The sequence below is a fragment of the Pinus tabuliformis genome, chromosome 8 (genome assembly GCF_031772625.1).
Source record: "Pinus tabuliformis cultivar Carrire ecotype Pingquan chromosome 8, CPIR1, whole genome shotgun sequence".
Classification (NCBI taxonomy): Eukaryota; Viridiplantae; Streptophyta; class Pinopsida; order Pinales; family Pinaceae; genus Pinus; species Pinus tabuliformis.
This window is the reverse complement of record NC_142294.1, coordinates 120,322,080-120,349,678: the sequence shown is the minus strand read 5'-3', so window position 1 is coordinate 120,349,678 and position 27,599 is coordinate 120,322,080. Positions and strand designations below refer to the sequence as shown.

The window sequence follows — 27,599 nt, the reverse complement described above, 5'->3', positions numbered from 1 at the left end:
TTTGTTTCCAGAACCTTGGTGCGCACCTCTTGTTCCTGCATAGAAATCCCCATTATGGTCTTCATTTGCCACCATGTTTCAATAGAACGTGTGTTGAGGTTTTTGCACGCCCAGATGAAAGCAGGGTCCGAAATCCAGGAAAATTTGGTGTCGACCTCCTCAGTGGTGACCTCTCTATGGAGAACATTTGCTTGGGCTTCTAAGTCTAAAATTCGTTGCTGAGTTTCCGGATTAACAATCATCGTGTATCATAGAGTTGCGCGACTAGCAGATGTCTCCGCGCGAGTGGTAGGGGGCAGGCCTAAGGAGTGCCAGCGGGAGGCTACGTGACCACACTCCCCTCCCTAAATAAGAACAAGAGTGGAGAAATTCCTCGGGGCCATGATAGAAGCAGAAGTATAGGCGAGCGAGGGAACCAGAGAGCAAGGGACCAACTGAGAGGGGAAAAGGAAGAGAGCTGAATGAGGGGGAGAAGGGGGAGGGGTGAATTTATAGAAGTCGGGAGAAGGAGGGAGGCCTGAATGGGGGAGAGGGGGCGGGAAGGGGAAGCATGCGAAGATCTGATGAGGGGCGGTGGAGGAATGACAGAGCTGAGAGGATGTGACTGAGAGGCGGCGGTCACACAAGGGAGAGGGGAGGTGGCATTGTGGGCTCTAGAATCAGGCGAGCCAAGGATGAGACCGTACTCCAACGCCGTCCACTTGTCCTTCCAACTGAGCAGAGAATCGACCTTGTAATGATGAAAGGTACACAAACATTTATTGTTTGGTAGAGTTGTTGTCTTCGTTATTAATTGTTGCACATTGCTGATGAAGTTCCCCTTCCTCCAATTCTTTCCACATTCGAGACTTCAAGCGTAGAGTACCAGTCATACCCTCATTCACCAGTCTGTCCGCGAGTTTATTTCCCTTCCTTTTTTTTGCTTGAAAGTGGAGGCCATCCATGTTGTCAATTCCCTGCTTGATCCGATGTATTATTTTCTTTAGGCACCAGTTTTCTGAGATTTTATCCACGTCAATGCCCTGCTGAATTATTTTTCCGATTTGGGTGGCCAGCGTGCAGTCTCCTTCAACTATTAGAGGATTGAGGTTTAGGTCGCGTGTAGTGGTGATGCCATGTTCCAGGGCATGAAGTTCTGTGGCATTGTTTATGGTTGAACCTATATTGCCCTCATAAATCGAGATTATCTCTCCTTTAGAGTTTTTGTAGACTCCGCCAAAACTGGTCGGGCCCGGATTCCCTTTGGCTGTGTCATCGTAATTGTGCTTGAAGGTCCCCTACTATGGCAGCCGCCAAGTGTTATTTTTATTTTCATGCCTGGGGAAGGGAGTGACATCGTGGACCTTGATTTGAAGGAGATCCAACATTGAGAGAATGCTCACTTCAAGGAAGGTGGGAGGGGCTTTGACATTCTGAGTGGGTAGAGAGGTCATAGTTTCCCGGAGCACACTTTTTATCTTTGAGATAATGAATTCCTCCTGGGTGGAGAAGCCACAAAAGATTCTTGCGTTGCATTCCTTCCACATAGCCCAACAAATCAGACCAGGAATTAGATTCCATGCGCGGTTAACCAGAGGATGTGGAGAAAAGACCGTTCTCCAGTTTGCGATGGTATTATGAATAGAAGAGGGGTCCTGATCAGATCTTTTGAAGACCAAAGAAATCCAATTCTATAATTTGGAAGAAAAAGGGAAGACATTTAACATATGATTGGGGGTTTCTTCTTCTTGTTGGTAGAGGGGGCATCTCAAAGGGCCAATAAAGCATTTCCTTCTTAGACTGTCACACGTTAAAACTTTTATGTGCATGACTAACCAAAGAAAGATAGAAATTTTCAGCCAGTGCTTCCTATCCCAGATTGCATTCCACTTCGGATATGGTTGCAGTTGATCATGCTTTGCAATGTATCTGTGGGCTTCTCTTAATATGAAGTGTCCTGCTGAGTTTTTCCCCCATCTGAGTTTATCCTCAGCAAATTCAAGGAGGATTTGTCTTTTTTGTAATTCTGAAGAAAGGTCTGACCAGGTTTTGGGGTTCATATGGGGAGTCCATTCCTCTTGCTTCATCCAATTTCTCCATCTATCAGTTTCTTCACTTTTTCCCCAGTACCGGTTGATTTTGACCTTCCCTCTATTTTGCATTTCAACCTTGATTTGGTGATAGTGATCTTGATCAAGTTCAAGCCTTTGCTGCCAGGCATCCTCCCAGAAAGGAGCCTTGTTCTCGTTGCCTATTTCTTAGAAGTTATGTCTTTGAACGATGTCCCTGTTCTCCCAAGCTTGATTCTAGATGACTGAACCTTTGATGTTTCCATTGAGCCTAATGATTTGCTCTTGTGTTAAGGAGGGGTGTACTTTCCTTTCCAAAGGATTCCCCAAGGGGAATTGGGGTTTACAAACCATCTCCACAAGTTTTTGGCTCCCAGGGCCTTTCCCAAGAGGTCTATATATCTAAGACTGAGGGCACCATCTTTTTTGGGCTTGCAGATTTGTTCCCATGCTACCAAAGCCCATTTTTGTTTGACCTTTGCACCTCTCCATAAGAAGTTCCTATGAAGGTTTCTGATTTTACTGGAAATCACTTTTGGGGCTACCAGAGCTGAGTACAAATAAAGTGGGATGGCTTGAAGGACAGATTTAACCAGGATAAGATGACCAGTGAAATTGAGAGATCTGAATGTCCAATTGGCAATTATTTTCTCCATTTTGTTAATCAGGTTCTCCCAAGTGGCCTAGGAGAGAGGCCTATCTATTAGGGGAACCCCAAGGTAAGTGGAGGGTAGAGTACTAATGGGAATAGTCAGGAGTTTGGCGATGTTCCTACATATGGGCAGCAGAGTGTTAAAGAAGAACAGCTTGAATTTTAGGGGGTTGGTGGAGGTACCAGAAGTAACAGAGAAGTCCGTAAGGATGGACGTGAAAGAGGTAGCCTCTTTGATAGTTGGGAGGTCCATGAGAAGGGTATCATCTACAATTTGTTGGTGAGTTGTAGGAGGGACGAGGCATAGGGCTGGAGACCAGAGAGCTTATTTTCATGCAAGGCAGCAAAGATATAGCATCCTAGCCCTTCCGCAATTATAGCAAAGAGGAAGGGAGAGATTGGATCCCCTTGCTTGATACCCCTTAAAGGATTGAAGGGTTGCAAAGGTGATCCATTCACGATAGTGGAGAAGAAATCTCCTGACACCATAGCCATGATCCATTTGATGCTTTCTTTGTGGAACCCAAACACATCCAGGACCTGTCTCATATAGTTCCAGCTAATTTTGTCGAAGGCTTTGGACATGTCTAGCTGAATCATCATACCTAGTTTTTTTGTGATTTGAGAGAATGAATAAGCTCATGAGAGAGGATGATGCTCTCCATGATTTGTCTTCCTTCCATATAGCCAGACTGTTGGTGGGAGATGAGGAAAGGGAGGATAACTTTAATTCGATTGGCCAGAACTTTGGAGATTATTTTGTATATGACATTGCAGAGGGTTATGGGCCTAAATTTGTCCGAGGAATCTGCATAGATTCCCTTGGGTATCATAGTCAAAAAAGTAGAGTTAATGGATTTAAGGACATATTTCTAAATACGAGATTCCTTAATCAATGAATGAACTTCCAATTTTATGATAGGCCATCAAGCTTTGTAGAAATCAATGGTGAACCCATCCGGACCTAGATCTTTTCCATTGGGCATTCCCATGACCACATCTTCCACTTCCTATAGGGAGACTTTCCTTAGGATCATTTTGTTATGGTCCTCCATGGGGATTTTGGGGATATTCTTAGTGATCTTTTTGATGTCCTGATCTTGATCATTCCTTGGCTCTTTGAGAAGATAGCTGAAATAATGGTTGAGCTCTATTTCCAACTCCTCTTGAGAGTGAATGAGATGACCCTCTTGATTCTTCAGAGCCAAAATTCTATTGTTCCTCATGTATTCTATCATTGTTTTATTGAAAAAGGTCATGTTCCTTTCCCCACATTTCAGCCAATTTGTTCTAGATTTTTGTGCCACAACTTTTCTTCCTGAATGGCTCTTTCGTCCCAACTTTGTTGTAGTTGTTGTTCCTCTAGCTTACTGTTCTCTGTTGACCCTTCTTCAATTATTTTTTGTTGGAGAAGTTCTAGTTGGTGTTCCAATTTTTTTTTTTTATCTGTGACGATGTTGCCAAATGTATTTCTGTTCCATTTTTTATTTCCTATTTGATGTGTTTTAACTTTTGTTGGAAAGTATACATTTTGTTTCCAGTTTTGATAGGAGAGTAAGTCCACCATTGTTTCATTTTTTCCATGAAATCCTGGTGATCCAACCAGAAGGCCTCAAATCTAAAAGGCTTATTTTTTGGACCATTGGAAATTTGAAACTTGAGAGAGATAGGCCAGTGATCAGAGCCTGCTTGTGGAAGGATTCTCACCTCCATTTCCCAGGAGGTGAGATAAGTGGCCTCAGATAGAAGGAAGCAGTCTAAACGAGAGGCTATTTGACGATCTCCTCCTCTTCTGTTATTCCAGGTGAATAAGCCATTGCTAGTGGGAATGTCGATGAGGTTGAGGTTTTCAATGGTGGTGAGGAAAGCCTCAGAGTCTTTATCTAACTTCCTGATTCCTCCTTTCTTTTCAGATAAGTTAGTTATCATATTAAAATCACCAGCTATGATTTTGAGGGGATGGTGCAGAGGGTCAAGGAGATTGGATAAGGTTTGGAGCATTTTGATACAGTCTGTCACCTTGTGCGGGGCATAAATATTGGTTATGAAAATGGTCTCGTTGGTGCCTATGATTCTCAAGATTACAATTATGGAATGGTGAGTGGCCAGAGAGGAAATAAGGCCGAATTTAGATTTTTTCCAAAAAGTCATTAAGCCCCCTATTGTACCTGAAGTCGTATTAGCCAAGAAGCTGTAAGGCTTGAAGCACGAGTTGAGAAGGAGGGGAGGGTGAGTCGAGTCAAGTTTAGTTTCTTGAAGAAGAAGGATGTTGGTTGATTAGACATGACTCTGGTTTTTAAGATGCATTTTTTCGCAGGACTGTTAAGTCCCCTAATATTCCAAGAGATATAATTCATTGACATGGAGATGGGTATAGAGTAAGAGCCTTTACCTTTCCTTCACTGATTAGCTTCGCACCCAGTTCTTGAAGGAGCTGTCTGGTGGTTTTTCGTCCTCACTTTCTGCTTAAGCCTTTGAGGTTGAGTTCTTCTACTAGTATATTGGCTAATATGCCTTTTGAAGCCGTGCTTTCTTGTGCTGGATAGTGAGTTTTGAGTTTTAATTCTTCTTGGAGGAGATAAGCTCCTTCGATTTTTTGTAGTTATTATTATGCTATGGAATATATTCCTTTTTGTTTCCATTCCTCTACAATTTTTGCAAGGTCTACCCCCTGCAGAGCTTCCTCTATTGTGTTTTCCTCTGGAATTTCCTCTGTTTCTACTTGCTGCATTTTTGTATCCTCTTTCTCTTGCTCCTTTCTTCTATTGGTATTACCTATGTCCCTATCATCGCGTTCGTTGTCTACTGGGTTCATTTCTTCCTCTCCTGCTTCATCTGCTATCAATTCATTAGGATCCATTTGCTCTTGGGTATTGTTCAGTACATTGAACTGATTCTGGCTTGCTTCTTTAGATAGGTTTTTCTTGGGGATAGATTTTTTCCTGTTATTCTTGTTCCTGGAGATGACTTTGGTAAAACCTTCGTTGTCTTTTTGTTTATTTGCTTGCTCTAGTGTTTGGGGGGTTTTATTCATGGGACAGTCTCGGAAAAGATGCCCATGCTCATGACACTTTCTGCATTGGAAGGGTATATGTTCATAGTCTATACTTTGCAGCCAGACTTCATCCTTGAAGATTAATTTGATTGCTTCTGGCAGAGCACCAGAGACGTCTATGTATATGTAGATTCAGGCATAGAAAACATAGTTCCTTGTTCTAGTGCCTTCAGCCATTTTAATGTACTCCCCCAGCTAGTCTCTTATTCCTTTTAAGACTGAAGGAGCCCAATAATCAATTGGTGAGGAGTAGAGGCATACCCACACTGGAACCCTAGTGAAGTCCTCTTTTTCCGGTGTGAAGTTCTCCCTCCAGAATCTCATGTATAAACTGGATGAGTTGTAGAAATACGGTCCTCCTTCAAAAATTTTGTCTCTATCTTCTGGGAGGTCAAAGATGACAGTGAAATCCTTTAGAGCCCAACTAAAGTCTGATCTCTCCTTTGGGTGTCCATTTTCTCTGAATCCACCAGTTCAGGGCTCTTTCAGTTAACCATAATCCCATGAACTTGCATATAATTGTGTGTTCCTGCATGCATTCTCTATATTCAGCTACCATGGGGTCCTGGATTTCCAGTTCTGGGATTTTCTTGGCTTTGGGGTTACAGTTATTCTTAGTCTTTTTCCACTGATCCTGTGGCTGCTCCTGAGATTTTGAAGGATTGACATTAGCAGGGAAGGGCGAGTCTACGGCCTTGCTCTTGTCTGCCCGAGTATCCTTGGTTGACCTTTTCACTGTGTCTTCATTCCTTTTTGGCAGCTCATTTTGCTGTGGATGAGTAATTTCTTCTTTGTCAGAGCTTCCTCCTGGTGGCGTACAGAAGGCAGAGCTGGAGGCAAACTTTGTGAAGAATGAAGCCTAGTCTGGCAGCTAACCAAAGACCATATCCTTGAAGGAGCGGGCGCTAGGATGTTGTAGCGAATCCGCCATGGCTGGCAGGGCCTCGAAGGCTAGAACCAAAGGCACCGAGGGGAGGTCGTAGAGCTCACACAAACCCTAGTCGCACAGTTCCTCTCTAAAATTTACCAAATTATCTGTATTTGGTTGTTAATATTTAATATATTAATTAATTTAATTTAAAATCATAAGTTTAGGTTAATATATTAAATGTTTGGTCTTATAAAGCAAAACAAGTACCATAGCAGTGATGGCCTCTATTAATGGTGAATTTGAAAGATAATTAATAACATAACTATAATTCATCAAAGTAGTTTATATATTAGTTAGTTTTAAAAATTAAATAAGTGGTAAATGTTTAAAGAAATATTTTCGAATATATTTATATCCTCAAAAAAATCATAAAAACTAATTAAATAATAAAAAAATTATATTATATTATTAAATAATAAGTAATAATTTAATATTATAAATAAAAATTAATAGAATATAATTTACATGGTATTATTTTTTATTCAATTGAAAATAAAAAAAGTTTAATTAAAAAGGCAAAACTAGTTTTGACATAAATCTTAACCTTTTATCTTTGATTATTATTAAAATTAGAGCAATCATATAAATTAAATGGCTCACAAACATATAGATATCAAAATACAAAATACTTATCTTATGATATATCTAACATTGCCCAATTTAAATAAAAATAAAAATAACTTAACTAAATTATAACTTCTTAATTATTATTACTATTATTATTGATTCTAAAAAGGATATATATATATATATATATATAGATAATGAGATATTTAATGATGTAGATTAATCTCACTTTGCATGAAGATTCCTGACCTATAAATAGATTTTGGTACAATACCGTGGGACAATATCATAGCTTGCTAATATGGCATGCTTCAAAATCCTTAACTAATGTTCATATGAGATATGTTTTTTTAATTAACAAATTTAATTAAAAAGGGAGAAAGAACTTAAATACTTTTTCAATACCACATTCTTAAGAAACCTATAGCTCATTTCGTATGACATTTCTTTAATCAATTTGGAGATAAATTTTAAATATCTTCAATTTTTATTTTATTTTTTTAAAATGGGGAGGGCGAGGTCCCCTAGGAGAAGCTGTAATAGGTCCATTAATCAATATACATTATGTACAATTTTTATTTTACATATTAAATATCTTAAACTTTTAATTGTTAGTTTTTTCTTCAATATTTTGGACAAAATATGTGGGAAAAAATGCCATAAAATGATCATTTCATTTATTAGTTAAATTAGACAAATATAGTTGCCATGGACTGACTGAACTTTATTAGCATATATTCTACAAAGTGAATCGACTATCTATAGTTTCTATAGCCCTTATTCAAATATGGGAACTGGTTAATATTGTTCAAAGTTCAATAATTAACCCTTGTTCAAATGTGAAGGCTAGTTCATAATTTTCAAAGTTCAATTATTTAAACTAAATCACAAGAAAAACTAACTATATAACCGTGTTTAAATGACAATTTTGAATACAGAAATAATTTTTTTTTAAAACCCAAAACATTTAAGATATGCAAATTCAATAACTTCAGACTATAATCTTCCAATATCTTCAGACTATAATCTTCCAAAATTTACCTAAAAATGCGATGTCATTTACCAGTTAAATTGATCATTCAGTAAAATGTGCACCGCATATTGCATTTGTGAATTTTGCTTTGCTTCTAACTTTTGTGTATCTAACTTTGGTGTATCTGAAAGGTTAGGAGGCTTGTCATTCGGTATCAGTTTTCTCTAACGAAATGTACACCATACATTAAATGGTTCTGTAGAAATAATGGACCAAAAAAGCGTGTACGATACATTGAATGATTGTTGCAGAACTGGAGGAGAGAAAACGATAATCAAGAGTCCAGAGATGTACACGCTTTATTGAATTCTTGCACTATTTTAACAAAACAAGTCTCTCAATCAATATCTGGAACAACACATTACATTCCAAAGAAAGATTTTTGACCAATGCAGGACTTTCAGCCAATTTTTTTTTCTGATTAGTTTGAAATTAATTAGTATATTTATTCATTATTAATTTAAAATTACTATCATTTAACAACACAACTGGCAACACCAACACCGGTGAGATTTTTGCAAATCTATTCCAAACTCCAAAACTCAAAACTAAATTATTATATTTATTAAATAACAAATATTACGAATCAAAATTCAAATACCCCTTCCAATCACCCTTCACCATCAATCCGAAATCCAAAATAGTAACCTGAATTGTTATACATAATAAATTGAATGTCAGGAATCAAAACTCACTCCAAGTGCTCTTAACAATTTTCTTTTTCTGATTTGCTTTGATGACAATCTAATCATTGCTGAGATTCGTTATACAGAGTCACATAAGTATTACATAAAAAAAAATGGAAGAACATTTCTCCCACAGGAACAGTAGATGGCATATTTTCTACAGACATGAATAGCATTATCCATCAGTTTTATCTCGCCATCCTTATTCTAATTGTGCGTTTAGAGAATCGAACGCATCAGTTGCAAAGTTGAACGGTTGAATCCACAGAATCTTTACCATCCAAACCAGTCCATATGAACGTAAAGGAGCAGCCCATCTGAGCGTTGAAAGGGCAGCATCACTATAACCTCACCATGTTCAATTTCTGACACCAAGTGGTCGATCCTCCCGGCAAAGGGGCATTTAGTTTTGGATAATTGGGAAGCATTGCTAAAAAGGAAAACAATATATGTAACTGTTAAGGTTGCAAGTATTTCATTACAAGTTTGATTGCGAGTTGGATTTTTCTGTGTGGGTTTTGGTAGCTTCATCCTGGTCAGCCTTAGATTTAGAAATGGCTGGCTTTGCATTTATCGGCCCCTCCAAGGTCTCCATTGCAGTTTCTATGCTTGTCTCAGCAATCTTCTCAGTAGAAGTTATCTGAATCCATCACAGTTCTAAGGATCAGCTCATATAAAGAAACAATGCTTATTTGTGAAGTATTCAAGGTTAGGTTAATTAGATTTATTTCAGGTTGTTATTTGGGATATGCCAATTGGATTTATCTGATGGTCGGAAGGAATAATGCTTATTTGTGGAGTATTCAAGGTTATGTTAATTAGATTTATTTTCTGTGGTTATTTGTGAAGTATTGAAATATTTAAGAATATTTTAATTGGCTTTATCTTTGATTATTGGAAAGGATCATTTTTGGTAAGTAATATGTTAAACTTCAATCCTTCTTCCTCAATGACATTGACATTGGATATGAAGAAATAACGAAATATGTAAGGGTGATTAATCTCATATAAATTCTTGCTCTTGGAATTAAATATTTACCTGGTGAATGAATTCATGTGTACTGTGGGCATCTTCGATCACTTCCTCGGAGAGGTTCTCAACAAAATGTGCCACTTTATTGATGGCCCCATCTTGAGGGAACTCCTCTTCTACATCTTTAGACATCTCCTCTGTCATGCTCGCCACTTTCTCTACTGCCTCTGCAATGTCTTCCACCATTTCTACTGCCTCTGCTATGTCTTCCACCATTTCTGCTGCTTTCTCCACATCCCCTGTAGTTTGTAACTTTGTTATATCCAATCCAAACATTTCAACCAGTTTGCTTCATTGGTAAATTAATGGCCAATATTTGGCCTCTGTAACACAACAGAATTCTCAGGTTTCAACAGAGAAAAAACTCACTTTTTATTTTCAACAGATTAGCCATATGCCCGCCCCATATGGTTATCATAGATCCAAAGAGCCATCGTAGCCTGCAGGGATTGAAAACACACAATTCAGAAAAAGCTCAAGATTGAATAATTTAGGCTTTCTGTCCACACACTCTGTTTCTAATAATTTTGTCAAGTTTTATTTCTTTATAAACATAGAAATCCATGTAACATTTATTTATGGGGCATTTAGGATTGATATAGAGAATTGAATAAAACGCAGCAGAGATTACTGACCAGGGTGGGATAAACCAGAACGTATGATTTTCGTTTCCATTTATGTTTATATCTCTGGATCTGCATTGAGAATTTATAATTTATTGCTCAATATATAAAACCAAACTTATAAGTAATCCAAGTTCAATGGTTGGTTCAATGAAGTTTCATCAATGTATTCTACAGGGATGGATGAATAAGAATAAGAGAAACTCAAGAACAATCCTACTTACAGTATTCTAACCTGTTTTCCCCTGCAACATTTATATGCTTTTCATGATTATGTGCTCTGGAGTGATTAGAGAGGTGTCTTGTTAGGTATGGATTAGATCCCACAGACTCAGAAACACCCAATATTCTTGGCTGTGAAAGGAGAGCACCATAGGCAAATGGTGGTTGCCAAATACTGGCAAACCTAAGATGCCCAGGAGAAGAAAATGATGTAGAATCTTTGTGGGGAATGGCTGGATAATTCTTCATAGATGTGGCCGGTTGGACAGTAGGCAAGTGATTGAAGGAAACATAAGGGCTTGGTCTGATGAATTGTTTACACTTATGGCTACTCATCTGTTCTTATTGGAGTGGATATCCTGACACAGGTTCTGATGAAGAGCGATCAATTGCTTTGGTCGCTGGAATGTTGCCTGATAGATATTTGTTCTGCAACAGGAATTGAATACCTTTCTATATGTTCTAAAAGTCGAAGAGCAAAATATGTGAATTTGTGTGTAGTGTTGGCAAATAGCTGGAGTGTGTGATGCAGAAATTGATTGACGGGTTCAAGTTATATACGTTGCACTCCAACTGATTTATGACTTCCAAAGCTGCATTGAAGAAAAGTGAGTCATCCCATTAAAGAGACTTGGCGTGGACTCTTCAAATTCTCTGGTTTGTTCGGACCTGTGGAAACTGTGGCAAACTGTGCGAGCATCATTATTTGATAAAGCACTTGACAAGTCGCAAGCTTCAAACACATATGCACAAAGTTGCGTTTGGACAACTTGATTCCAAATAATAATATATTGGATAAGAATGGAATATAGTGAAAAAGATAATAACAACTTCTCAACGTATCTTCATTTAATTGAGATATAATTTTCACGTATATAAACGAGGGATTTATTTATTTATTTATTAACCATTTTGAATTTTTGTATATTAATAAATTTTATATATAATGAGTCGAGGGAATTATTTATTTATTTATTAATAAATTTGATTTTTTATATATTAATAAATTATATATATAATAGGTTGGCGTGTAAAAAATATTACAATTTTTTTATACAAATAGTTTGTTTTTATGTTGAGCGATACATTAATAAAATGTTTTAATTATTATTAATTTTTTCATTTATTCTTTATATACATAAATAGTTTTTATGTTGAGCAACATACTAATAAAATGTTTTAATTGTATTTTCACTTTTCATTTACTTTATATAATATAGACATAGTTTCTTTAAATAAATAAATAGATTTTTTTTGTTATTATTATTTTTTGAAATATTACATGTCAATTCATTAAAAAACACTTATCAATGGAAGGAATGACATATCTCATTCATCTTGAACAACAAAATATTTCAAATATAAAATCATTTACTTTATATAATCTCTCTATAAATAAATAAAATATTTTGTTATTAATTTTTTTTTTTAAATATTACATGTCAACTCATTAAAAACACTTATCAATGGAAGTAATAACATATCTCATTCCTATTGAACAACACACTAATACTAATATATCTATATATATAATGTTACATGTAAACTATATATATATATATATATATACAATGCCTCAATTCCTGCTAATCATAAAAGAAATTACACATAGCTTTTGTGTCGAGCAACACGCTAATAAAATGTTTTAATTACATTTTTTTCTTTTTATTTACTTTATATAACATAGACATAGGTTCTCTTCATAAATAAATAGATTTTTTCTGTTATTATTTATTTTTTAAACATTACATGCCAATTCATTAAAAAACACCTATCAATGGAAGGAAGGACATATCTCATTCATCTTGAACAACACACTAATAAAATGTTTTAACTATAAAATCATTTACTTTATAGAGTTTCTATATAAATAATTAGATTTTTTGTTATTAGTTTTTTTTGAAATATTACATGTCAACTCATTAAAAAACACTTATCAAAAGAATTAATTACATATCTCATTCTTCTTGAACAATATATATATATATATATATGTTACATGTAAATTATTTATCTATATATATATTTATTTATTTGAGTTTTTATATACTAATAAAGTGTGTGTTGTGTCAACTTTCTGCCAAGCATAAAATAAATTACACATAACTTTCATGTTGAGCAACACACTAATAAAATGTTTTAATTACATTTTTTCTTTTCATTTACTTTATATAATATAGACATGGATTCTCTTCATCAATAAATATATTTTTTTTGTTATTATTATTTTTTTAAATATTACATGTCAACACATTAAAAAAACACTTATCAATACACGTAATTACATATCTCATTTTTCTTGAACATCAAACACACACACACACACACTATATATATATATATATAGAGTATGTGTCAACTCTCTGCTAAGCATAAAAGAAATTACACATAGCTTTCATGTTGAACATATATAATATGTGTCAAATCTCTACTAAGCATAAAATAAATTACACATAGCTTTCATGTTGAGCAACACTAATAAATGTTTTAATTGCATTTTTTCTTTTCATTTACTTTATATAACATAGACATAGGTTCTCTTCATAAATAAATAGATTTTTTTGTTATTATTATTTTTTGAAATATTACAAGTCAATTCATTTAAAAACTCTTATCAATAGAAGGAATGAAATATCTCATTCATCTTGAATAATATACTAATAAAATGTTTTAACTATAAAATCATTTACTTTATATAGTCTCTCGATAAATAAATAGATTTTTTTGTTATTAATTATTTTTTGAAATATTACATGTCAACTTATTAAAAAACACTTATCAATGAAAGTAATTACATATCTCATTCTTCTTAAACAACATACTAATAAAATGTTTATATATATATATATATATATATATATATATATATATATATATATATATGCAAGGTGTCAACTCTCTGCCAAGCATAAAAGAAATTACACATAGCTTTCATGTTGAAAAACACACTAATAAAATGTTATAATTACATTTTTTCTTTTCATTTACTTTATATGATATAGACATAGCTTCTCTCCATAAATAAATAGATCTTTTTATTATTTTGTTATTTTTAAACTTTACATGTCAATTCATTAAAAAACACTTATCAATGGAAGGAATGACATATCTCATTCATCTTGAACAACATACTAATAAAATGTTTTAGTTATAAAATCATTTACTTTATATAGTCTCTCTATAAATAGATATATATTTTTTGTTATTAATTATTTTTTAAATATTACATGTCAACTCATTAAAAAAACACTTATCAATGGAAGTAATTACATATCTCATTCTTCTTCAACAAGACACTAATAAAATGTTCATATATATATATATATATATATATATATATATAATTTATTTATTTATTTTTATTTTTTTTGCAAGAGAAAAAGCTATATATATATGTATCATATAAGTCAAAAAATTTCGGTACATATATATATATATATAGACACACACACACACACAATGTGTCAACTCTCTACTAAGCATAAAAGAAATTACACATAGCTTTCATGTTGAGCAACACACTAATAAAATGTTTTAATTACATTTTTTTCTTTTCATTTACTTTATATAATATAGACATAGGTTCTTTCCATAAATAAATAGATTTTTGTGACTTTTTTTTTGAAATATCCCATGTCAATTCATTAAAAAACACTTATCAATGGAAGGAATGACATATCTCATTCATCTTGAACAACACACCAATAAATATTTTAACTATAAAATCATTTACTTTATATTGTCTCTCTATAAATAAATAGTTTTTTTTGTTATTATTTTTTTTTGAAATATTACATGTCCAACTCATTAAAAAACATTTATCAATAGAAATAATTACATATCTCATTCTTCTTGAACAACACACTAATAAAATGTTTATATATATATATATATATATATATATATATATAAAACTCCATATTAAGAATTATTAAATTCCGTCATATACTTTAGAAAGCATGTATTAATAGAATACTAGAGTTCTCTTTATTTATATATATATATAAGCTCCATTTTAAAAATTAAATAAAATATATATTGATGTTTTTTTATTATCAATATAATTTTTATAAATACCACTTGTCAAATTGAATATAAAATAAATTACACGGGTTTAATCTCAATATTATTTTTAGATTTCAAATATCAATTCCATATTAAATAATAAAGGAATTACACATCTCCCTCATATTAAAAAAAATTATAAATACACTTTGAATTATTTTATTTTTATATAAAACTAAAATAAAACTAGAAGTGTTTTATTTATGATTAATTTTAAATTTTTTTTGTTATTACTATTTTTACTTTATTAATCTAATATTTTATTATTTTCAATATAAAAATATATAATATCTCCCTCTACTATTATGGAGTACCTCTCTAAGTAACAAAACTTTACATTAAAAATCAAAGATGACATGAAAAATATCCCGAAAATCATAAAATTTATAAGTGATAATGTCACATAGTTTGCTTGCCGTAGAAGTGTGAGAATGAAATGTTTAATGAAAACTTTAAATGTCTCATCTCACTGAGTAGAGATTGAAATTTTGCATTTTGAACTTTCACATTATTGTTAGCCCATTTTATTGCCATTTTAGAGTCTCCCATAATCTAAAGTGTGGAAAGACCAATCTACTTTACATGATACGGGGGACATCACAAGTTGCAAACTCGACTTTAGAGTTTAAACCACATACTAAAGTTATCTAAAATGAAAAAAATTGAGAAAGATTAAATCAAAAATGATTGAGAAAAGATTAAATTGAAAATTATATCTATTTCAAAATAAAGAAAGTCGTTTTAATTAGTAAAATATATATTGTGTTAATATATAATAATAATAATTATTATTTAATTTTAAAGTTACAGTTAAGTTATACATTAAATTGATATATAAGACTCTCTTATTTATGAGACAAAAGACCCACTTTCACGCAACAATTTAACTGCTAAATTTACAAATATATAAATATTCTACCCGTATAATTTTAAACTATAAACTCTTAAAAAAATAAATAATAAAATAATTAATAATATATTAGAATATATATAATAAAATAATTAATAATATATATATATATATATATATATATATATATATATTTTATTTTATATGGAATAAAACATATCCCAAGCATATATCATTAAAATATGTATTTTTTAATAAAGTAATTAATCATACATTTTGGAATATATATTATAGGAATTCAATATATTTCAAATCGTATAAAATATATGGAACATATATGTGAAAAGAGTATACACTTAGTAATAAAGTATTTAAGGATAAATAATGATATATATTGGATTTTGTATTATTAGATTTTAAGTTATTTTAATATATGTGGATTATTTTTATTAAATTTATATAAATTATTTACAATTTATTGTAAATATATATTATTTATTTTTGTTAAATTAATAATTAAAAAATATAATGATATTATTATAACATATACTGGATATATATTATTTTAGTAAATTATATATGTTACAAATCATTTTTCAGTTAATTGAAGTTATTTCTTGTGGACAAGTAGATTGGTTGTTATTTTTTTTTATTTAAGCTTAATTTCTTGTGAGTGACATGATGAGAAATATTGGTCTAATGATTATGTGCTTATGAATATTGTTGTAGTGATCCTCATTCTCACCCTCGGCTTAGAGAGGATACCTACTTTTAAAAAAATAAAATAAAATAATTTTATAGTTAAAAGAAATTATTATTTTAAGATTAATTAATATCAAGATTAATTAATATTATTAAAAATAGCCCACGGGGCTTTGGATTGGCGGTGAATGGGTGCAAGACACTCCTTGCGATAGGTCACCGGTTCAAATCCCCCGTGGGTACTTAGGTTAGTCTAATAGATAAAAATAAAATGTTATGATTTTTTTAAAATCATTTTTTTAGCTTTTCAATACAATAGTTATCAAATTTAAAATCAATTTTAATAAAAAATTAACCTAATAATTGTCCTTAAAAGTGTAAAGATATATGAAATAAAAAATTAACCTAGCAGTTGTCTTTAAAGGTGTAAAGATATATGAAAGAAATAGAAGATTTGGGAAGATCATCTTGAAAAACTAAATTGACTAAATATAAAAATTTTATTTCTAATAAAATAAATATTAGATAAAGATTATTTAAAAACAATTGAGAAAATTCTATGACGAAGAGTAACTTTCTACTTTAGTAGTTGTTTACTTGCTAATAGAAATTTTCCATTATAACTTTTAGGTCACATTTAGTTATATCCAAAATATGATGACTAAAGAAAAATGAACATAAACATAAAATTAACAACAATCAAATAAATCTATAATATAAACACAAATAAATTCCAAAATCTTAAAAAAAAAAAAAAAAAACTTTTATAACACCAATTAAAAATTTAAAAATAATATCCACACATCTATTGATCAATGAACAATCCAGTGTATTAAAAAAAAAACTTTTATAACACCAAATAAAAATTTAAAAAAAATATCTACACATCTATTGATCAACGAACAATCCCTTGGAATCTTTGGTTATCGACAACTGAAATTTTTGGCAATCTACTCCAACTTTATGAAAGATAAAACACTTTCGGGAACAATTTTAACCCACATAAGCTTAAAACCAACCAAAGTAGCACCCTACTCTGCTCCAACATTGAGTGGCAACGTACAATCTTCTAAAAGTGATCCACTTTACCTTTTCATATCGCGTAGGATCCACTTTACCTTTTCATATCGCGTAATTTAATGAGGTAGAGGAGTTGCCTGGAAAGTCATGGAAATTTCGATTATATTTAGAGAAAATCCAACAAGGATTTTTGTAAATCCAAGTTATAGTTGTTAAACTTCAAAATTATAGGTGTTCTAGACGTTTTTAATGGTGCTGAATCCATTTCCACCATCAAAAACATGTTATAGTTGTTAAACTTCAAAATTATAGGTGTCCTAGACGTTTTTTATGGTGCACATTTCCACCATCAAAAACACGTTATAGTTGTTAAACTTCAAAATTATAGGTGTCCTAGACGTTTTTGATGGTGCTGAATCAATTTCCACCGTCAAAAACACAATTCAATCTTTACAAGATTTTTTGAATTTTTTTTGCCCAGATTCCAACCACTTTTCAGCATCGAGACAATTCCTCTGCCTCGTTAGACGACTCTCTTTCATATACACATCACATGCACGAAAAATATAACAACCCTATTTTTTAAAATTAACCAGCATTTTAAGATGATCGATTTAAATTGATTGAGAAAAAAAAGTTAAACAATAAAAAGAAAATTAGAATTGAAAATCTCCCCACATTCTATTTAAAGTTAAACAATATAAAAAAAAATTAGAATTGAAAAACTCCCCACATTCTATTTAAAGTTAAACAATGTAAAAAAATTAGAATTGAAAATCTCCCCACTTTCTACATTTGGGGTCTGGGTAGTAGGTAAAACATTGACTGCATCATAGAAGAAACGAGTGTTCTTTGTATGTTATAGAGTTCTTCTCCCTTTTATGTGACCTATCTAATCTATTTCTCAAAAAGTAAGGATATGATTTAATACTACTCTATTCCTTGTAGAACATTTGGTGAATTTCATTTTCTCTACTTGCCCCGTTTCTAAAAGATAAAGATAAAATTTCTCATTTTCATACAAATTCGGATTCAAGTGTATTTCACCAGAATGGTAGCAATCTAAGTGCAAATTTAAAAGCCAACATAAAGTGAAATGAGACTTTCGTATTGAAGTTCATTAAAAAAACATGAGATTTTAAATTCATTTTCAAATCAAATAATTCTAATTAAGGCTTAGAGGGGTACATCAAGATACTTAGGGAAAATGAATATTAAATAAGAAAAGTTCATCTTGATATGATAAAATTGCACCCGTCCAATCAATGCAAAGCTAATATATGATAAAATTAGAACAACTTTCATTTTAACAACTAAAAGGCTTAAAATATTGTTTTCTTATGAGTACATTATATCCATGTGACTAGTTTACGGGCTTTCACTTAAAGAACCTCTAGCATATCATTTCCGTTCGGGCCATATTAAATAATACCCTTAATTTGACTACATATTGGAAAATACCTCTAAAAATCACATTATTTAACCCCCCTACCAATACGAACCCAATACACCTTCCAAATTTAAAAAACCTCTACTTTCTTTAAATATTGTAGGTATCCATTTTTTTATTGTCATTTTTTATACCTCTTTATATTTTTTTATTAAATTTGAGCTCATTTTTTATACCTGCGAATACAAAAATCATTTATCCAATATAGAATGTCATTTTTTCCTCAATATATATCCTCCAATATGACCCACATGGTATGGTATTGCTCCCCCAATGAAGCCCCTGTGGATTAGTCCGGTTACAAGAAAAATATTATTTCCTTGCATACAATTCTTGGGTTGTAACTTTGTACTACATTAAAGACATCCATCTAGTAACAAATTATGAGACACTGAAGAAAACATTAACATGCATGGCATTGGATAAATTTTCACATGTGGATAAAAAGTAAATAGTAGCTTAGAAATTTTAAAATGTTAGTGTGAATACAGTGAGGGAGCTAGAAATCAATTTCCTAAAACCACTGAAAGAAATAAAAGGGAAAGGAATAGAAGGCACAAAGGAAGGAAACACAAGTGTTGAGATAAACTATTTCCTAACATTCTGTGTAAATACCATGACTTCCATTTAACAAACTTGGTAAATTCTTTTAGAAAATTTAAGGATTTCTATATCCCTACCTAGTTTTCAAGTTTTGCATGGTTTGATGCCCAAACCCATCATAAAACATGTGATTAATATGATTGGTATTTATATCAGATTTGCATTAACTTGAAACAAAGAGTTACACTACCATTTACTTTTCAACAACTTATATAATGAGGAAAAATAACAAGCACACACATGAATTTTAGACACTTGTTTAGGTCAACTTGACCATGGAAAATCCCCACAGTTGGGAAAAACCAATGTTGAAGGAGGATATTATTTTCCTTCTAAGAAATTTCTTACAACATTAATACAACATGAAAATTGACTTACCTCATCCCATCAAGGAGTTCCTTTGAGATCTTCTATTCACTTTGATTTGGACTGATTTCTTTGTGCTTAGTCAACTCTCCTTCTCAGGAAATTATTGGACCTCTGATAGTTCCTTAAACTTAGGGAATTTAGATATTTGGACAAATAATAATAAGTTTGGAAACTTGTGTTCAACAACAAATAATATACCTAGGTGTTATGACCTCTTCCTTACTGAACTACAACTTAAAATTCCCTCTAACGTAGCCCCAAAAAGTGCGTTGTTAAGGCTTCCTACATAGGTCTGAAAAATGCGTTGTTGAGCCCTCTAAAATAGGCCCGAAAAATGTGCTGAAGTAGCTCAGGAATTCAGGAACACGTGTTTACTGCCTTGAGATATTTTTGAACTGATGGTTTGCCCATTCAATAGTATATCAACTTGACCTGAGTAGAGGTTTTCCCTCAACCTTCTTGCTATTGAATCTCATACTTCCTATAACAATTCCGTGCTCTCTTTGTGACTTTGGCACAACCTTCAAGGGAACTCAAACTATTGGTTTTCCTTGTTCTTGCAGCTATAGTATTTTTCTCAAAGCCTTTTCCTCCATCTTCATAATCTCTCTTCCTCCCTTCACAATAGCTCTCATGAGAATAATGATTTCAATCTCCTTTTTCCTCCCTTTTGTCTTCTCCATAAGATGAGAACCCTAACCCTTAAGATCTAATGACTGAGATTAAATCTCGGCTCATTAGATCAAGGGTGGAGATCGTTTCCTCTTAACCCCATTTTTAATGTGGTACCCTTTCTATTAATGAGCCTCCTTAGTATTCTTTAATGTTTTAGTACCATGGTCACTTTTTCCTCATAAAGTAACTTTTAGATATAAAAGCCAATTTAATAATATAAAGTGTACTCTAGTACTTTACACATAAAGTCACTTTTAGAAACATTTGACTTTAATAACTTAAAACATCTAGTACATCTCAACATAAAAAGCACTTTAGCCCCTTGACATTAATTAAACTCATAATGTCACTTAAACAAAAGGTGATTAATGTGTTTCCCTAAGAAAAAAATAAATGCCTAAGAAACACCTCCTTGGTACCCTTATTTTTTTTAACACTCCCTCTTACCGAGGAAGGTATTTCTCATCATTCCCATCCTGTATCTGAAGAATACATGCTTTCTCCTTGGCAATGACTTGGTGATAATGTATGCTTCCTATTCATCAGTGGATATATACTCAAGCTTCGCAGCTCCCCTGTGAACCCAATCTCTAATGAAGTGGTATATGATCTCAATATGCTTTGACCGATCATGAAATACTAGATTCTCAGATAGTTTGATACAACTCTGATTATCACAGTATATCGTAGTTGGTCTCGACCTCTAACCAAATAAACCAAATAGTATCTTGTGAAGCCAAAGTGCCTCGTAACTTACCTAACTAGCTACCATATACTTTGCCTTTGCACTGCTCAACACCACTGACCTCTGTTTCCTGCTAAACCATGATACAAATATTGAGCCCAACGAGAAACAACACCTGGAAGTACTCTTCTTGTTACTAGCATTGCCATCCCAATTTGAGTCTATGAAACCAATAACTTTGACTCCATCTCCCTTTACATAGTCCAAACAATAATCCATTGTGCCCTGTAGGTACCTCAACACATGTTTCCTAACCACCTAGTGCACTCTTCTGGGCTCCATCATAAACTGACTCAACGTGTTGACTATGAAACAAATATATGGTCTAGCGTTGACGAGATACATCAAAGAACCAGTCAATTGATGATACAATGTGGGGTTCACCAACTCCAAATTTGAAGCATGCAAATTCTTCCAGTTGATGATCATAGGAGTAGCCATAGGCTTGCAACCTTCCATACAAAATCTATTCAATAGATCACCTGCATACATGCCCTAGCCAATGAAGATATTCTCATCCTCTTACCAAACCTACAACCCCAAATCATAATGCATCAGTCCCATATTGGTCATGTCAAACTTTGAAGCAAAATCTCTCTTACAATGTTGGATGAGTTTTCCCTCTCCTGTAATAAACAAGTCATCCATATACAAAACCAGAATGAGTGGATCATCGCTAACCATAATGAAATATAGGTTCAGATATGCATCACTCTTTTGGAAACCCATTTGCTACAAGTAGGCATCTATCCTCTCGTACCATGCTCTCGATGTCCACTTCAGTCCATACAAGGCTTTGTTAAGCCTGCACACATGAGACTCCCTCCCATGCACTTCAAAGCCCCATGGCTGCTCAATGTACACCTCCTCTTGTATAATACCATTGAGAAAGGCAGCCTTCAAATCCATCTGGTGAATCCTCCAATCCATCTCAGTTGTTACAGATATCACTGCTATAATTGAAGTATAATGAGCAATTGGTACAAAGGTATCCTCATAGTCAACTCCCTCTACCTGTGAGAACCCCCATGCCATAAACTGAGATTTTAACTTCTCCACGCTACCATCCACAACATGTTTGATCTTGTAGAGGAACCTGGAAGTCACCACTAACTTCCCCTCAGGTCACGACACTACCTCCCAGACATCATTATTCATGACAAAGGCATACTCCTCCACCATGGCATCCCTCTAGATCTACTGACTGGTGACCTCCTCAAAACTAGTTGGCTATGTATCCACAACATCTACCACAAAGCCACCTAACCTCTATGGTGGTCTTCTCTCCCTCACTAACCACTTTGGTTTCCCCACTGCCTCTTGTGCTTCCTTTAGGGTATCACGAAGCCATCTTGGATTCCTCTTCCCTGTAGTAGCCCCTTGTGGTGGTATGGGAAAATCATCAACTAGAGCCTCTCCTCCTAACAAGGAAGGCTCTGTTATGATTAATGGGGATCCTGGACTCTGAGATCCTACACTTGACGATTATGCACCTATTGATTCCACACTCTGTGATACTAGAGTCTGAGACCCTATCACCACTGAAGTAGATGATCCTCTTGAGCTTCATGTACCGCTTGATTCCCTTGAAACTTGTGGTGTGGCCCCTTGTCGAGGAGCCTATTGCTCTACCTGATCGTGGACACATCAGGGGAAGATCATGGCCACATCCATGGGCCACACGAAGGGTTCCACCGCACAATAGAAGCATGTGGATAAGGTCGTGGAAGAATACAAGGACATCATCTCCTCGCCCACAGGGATCTCTTTGCCTGTCAGGTCAAGCATTCAATTGATATGAATCCTGGAGCGCCTCTACCCAATGGGCCGATATACCACCACTCTATTCTGGAAAATTAAGGAATCAAGTGGCAGATCCAAGAGTTGTTACAAAAAAGTCACATCTGACCAAGTTCCTCACCTTGTGGGAGCCCGATTGTAATTGTACAAAAGAAGGATGCGACCTGGAGACTCTACATTGATTATTAGGCACTAAATAAAATCACTGTCAGGAACACGTATCTAATCCCATGGATCAAGTCCTTCTTGACCAACTCAAAGGGAACAAGTATTTCAACAAGATCGATTTGAATTCTAGTTATCACCAGGTTCCAATAGAACACGCAGATGTATGGAAGTTCAAATCCAAGGAGGGCCTTTTTGAGTGGATGGTCATGCCTTTCGAGTTGACCAATTCCCCTGCAAATTTTATGATGTTGATGGATGACATCTTGCGGCCCTTTACCAACTCATTCATGGTTGCATATCTGGACGACATCCTCATCTTCAAAAGGAGTTGGGAAGAGAACTTGCAACACATTCAATAGGAACTTCAAAGCCTGTGACAACATAAACTATGGGCCAACTTGGAGAAATGCACCTTTGGCATGAGCCAGGTCGAATATTTGGGTTACATAATTGATGAGCAAGGTGTGCATGTAGATTTGGCTAATATCTAAGTCATTCAGGATTGGCCAACCCCAACCACTCTAACAGAGCTTCACATATTTTTAGGCCTTGCCAATTTTTATCGGAGGTTCATGTCGGGATTCTCTCATATCACTTGGCCTTTGAGTCAAGTTACCAAGGGTAGAGGGAAATAAAAAAAATTATGGTCTATGTCCCAATAGAAGGTGTTTGTTGAATTGAAGCACCACCTCTGCTCTGTACCAATACTCACATACCCAGACCTAGAACAACCATTTGATATTGAGACATACTCCCTTAGATATGTTATTGGTGCAATTATCACCCAACAAGAGCATCTAATAGCCTATCATAGTGAGACACTTTCCAAAACGATTCAGAAATACCCTACCTATGATAAGGAGATGTATTCCATCATGCAAGATTTTCGGCAATGGAAACATTACATTCTAGGGAAGGAGATAGTCATCCACATAGATCACTGACCCCTCCATTTTATACAGACCCAAGGGAAGTCGCAGAACAATTGCCATCAGAAGTGGTACACATATCTACAAAAATTCCCTATTAATATTAAATACAAGAAGTACAACACCAATCATGTTGCATATTCCCTCAGTAAGCCCCCGGTTGCAACACTGACCATTATTCTCAACTCTTGTGGCCAAGAGGACTTTGGATGGATAAAACTATACGAAAATGATCCAGAGTTCACCATTACATACCAAATGCTAGTGGATGGAAAGAAAATTCAGAAATTCCACCTCCAGGATGCATTATTATTCTACCTGGGCCACCTTTGTGTTCTTTCAAGTGAGCGTGCTAAGCTGATTTGGGAGACAAACTACAGTCGCGTCGCAAGACACTTTGGTGTGGAGAAAACTGTGGCCATACTATAGAAGTATTTTTATTGGTCAAATCTTCGATAGGATGTTGGAAAATACATCAGATCCTGCACTATTTGTGCCATCGCCAAGCCAACCATTAAAAAGCAAGTCTTATATACTCCATTTCTTACTCCTAGCCGGCCCTGTGAATCCATCTCCTTGAACTATATGTTTGGCCTTCCTTCTACCAAGCATGGCAACGACTATGTATTTGTGGTCATCGACAGATTTTCTAGGATGGCCATATTGGCCGCCGCAAGAAGAGTATCACAATAGAGTCCACTGCCAGGCTCTTCTTTGAACGAGTGTGGGTACATTTTGGGATCCCGCGGGCCATTGTATATTATCGAGATAGCAGGTTCCTAAGCACATTTTGGTCAATACTTTGGTCATTATTGGATACTAAGTTCACCAAGTCAACTGCATTCAACCCCCAGAATGATGGCCAGACAAAGGTCGTCAACATGATGATTGTGCACATACTACGCATGTAAAAATCTAAGCATCTACGAACATGGAATGAGAGTCTTCCCTATGTGAAACACAACTATAACAAAGCTCTCCATAGCTCGACTGGGCATAGCCCCTTTGAAGTGGGCTTGGGATTTCAACCATTATGTCCCCTTGATGTTGCACTGCCTTTTGCAACTACATAGGAAGAATTTTCCCATGTTCAGTCTGAAGTTGATAAATCCACCAGGTTTATTAAGCACATTCAACACATCGAATAGCAAGTTCATGACATCTTTGATCAATGTAATGCCACATACAAACAATGACATGATCAACATCGGGTGCCTAATAAGTTTTAGGTCGGCGACAAAGTTTGGTTACATTTGCAAAAAGATTTCCTCCTTGGAGCCCATCATAAGCTTCTTCCACTCTGATACGGGCCTTACACCATCACCAAGGTCGTGGGAGACAATGCTTTCGATCTCAGTATCCCCCATTCCTTGGCTTACACCCCATATTTAATGTGGAGTGCTTTTAGCCATACTTTCCACCATTGATGGACACATCTAACATTGTTGAGCAGTTGATGCCAATAGAGCTCAACCCACCTATTCCACTTGGACCCCCAATACTGTTTCTTTCAGTTTCCTTAATTGTAGCACAATCTACTATTTTTGGTAGTTTTTCAGGTCTTGAACTTCTGGAGCCATTTTGAGGCCCTAAACAATGTTTTTTTGGAAAATGGGAAAAATTGTAGATTGTGGCAGGGGATTTCAATCAAAAGTTGTATTCCTCAGATATATATTTATAATGATGTATTGTACACTTCAAATGGAGATCGTATGCCAAAGTTACGGTCACGGAAAGTTGGTGTACCAACTAACCCCAATGGGGCCCACAAAAATTTGGTGCTTCATCTCCTGGGGTTAGGTTTTTAGATGTTTGGGGTTTTCCTTTGTTTCTCAATAATAAAAATGCTTGCAAGCCTCATTGTAACACATTTTAGAGGCATGTAGTGGCCACATATCTTCTCAGAGATAAGTTACCATTTTCCTGAGCTAGTTTACTTCCATTTTGCATGTAAACAATTTTCAGTATTTTGTTGTTAATGAATTAAAGTTCAGTTTTTGTTGTAGCTTCATGTTTTTGTTTAAATTTGTATATCATTTACTTCCCGCATAAATATGGATCATGAAGAGAGTTGTTGAGAGTGGATAAAGAAAGGGAAGAATAGAGAGATTTTTTGTTTTGTAGTAGCCCATGGGCCATATGTCTCACTTCTTTATATTTGCACCATTTCTATTCAGAGAAAGAGATAGCACAAAAACCTCACCTTCCACCTAGGTTTTCTTTCGAAAGGATTTCCAAATTCATATCTTGTATTGTTGTGGTTTAGTGAGTGATTGTTCTATATTGCATGCATAAGCAAACATAATAATTTAAAAAATCTAGAAAGTTTAAGGAAAATTAACTCTCATAGTATAGATTTCATATTTCAGTAAATCTTTATCATATTTGTTATGACAAACTTTCCAATAGAATATCCATGGCCTTTTATGGATCATATTAATATTAGAATGGGTTTCTTTTGGTATATTGTAGGGATTTGTAGGGGATCCATATAATTTTAAGCAAAAAGTCATCAAACCCTAGCCATGAATGACGAATCTATTAATAACCCTTAAGATCCAATGTAGGAGAGATTCAAAAGGTTGGAAGAGAAGGTCGCAAATATTAACCATGATATGAATCTCCTCATGGTCGATCTGGAAAATAAGGTTGGATTCAAAGAAGATGAAATTGTAGAAATTTTGAATAATAAACACTTATTCACAGAGATTATACCGATTATACACTATTTCGGAATACATGCACAATACATAACCTCCTCTATGTTGATCATCAATTTAGCAGCATCAAAAACAATGAAACATCAGTCGCATGTGCACATTAACACAGTATGTAACCCGGGGAAAGCATACAGCTGAAAACCCCACACTATCTGTATATTATAATGATAGAGAACATGTAACAATACATAGTACAATACTCCTCACAAGTACTCAGTACTATCTCCACCTGTTACACACAAAACTAGCTCAGATCTGATCAATCATAGCTCAAATCTCCTCCACTGCTTTGCCTGCCTCCACTGCACAATCCTGCAAGGGAATCAATCACTCTGTGAAATCGAATTACTTTTGGTTATACTACGCAAGTCTCATGGGAAATCTCCATCCATGCATGTGAAAATCTCATGCACAACTATAGTCACATCTATAGTCACAACTAATAGCAATCTCAACCTCTAACACCTGTCTCCACTGAACTGTACATGCACTGAGTTAACTGATGTATTCTTCAGTTGCTTTATGAGTTAATAATTAGTGAATTAATTAATAATTTAATTCACACAACTCATCACTAGAGTATTCTTTAGTTAGACTAAAATACAACTAGTTCAACCAAGTCAAACTGAACACAACTCCATCAACTCCACAAT

At 34.2% G+C, this 27,599-nt stretch overlaps 1 protein-coding gene across 1 annotated transcript; it reads right to left on the bottom strand.

Annotated features, from left to right (window-relative positions):
• Positions 1–8,909: 8,909 nt before the first annotated feature.
• On the bottom strand, positions 8,910–11,256 carry LOC149234417 (uncharacterized). The gene is made up of 5 exons (XM_089461164.1): positions 10,864–11,256; positions 10,641–10,700; positions 10,375–10,445; positions 10,012–10,244; positions 8,910–9,612 (listed from the first exon to the last, which is right to left on the bottom strand). The coding sequence occupies exons 1-5, from the start codon at positions 11,184–11,186 to the stop codon at positions 9,451–9,453; spliced, it is 849 nt and encodes a 282-aa protein (XP_089317290.1). The 5' UTR covers positions 11,187–11,256; the 3' UTR covers positions 8,910–9,450.
• Positions 11,257–27,599: the final 16,343 nt, after the last annotated feature.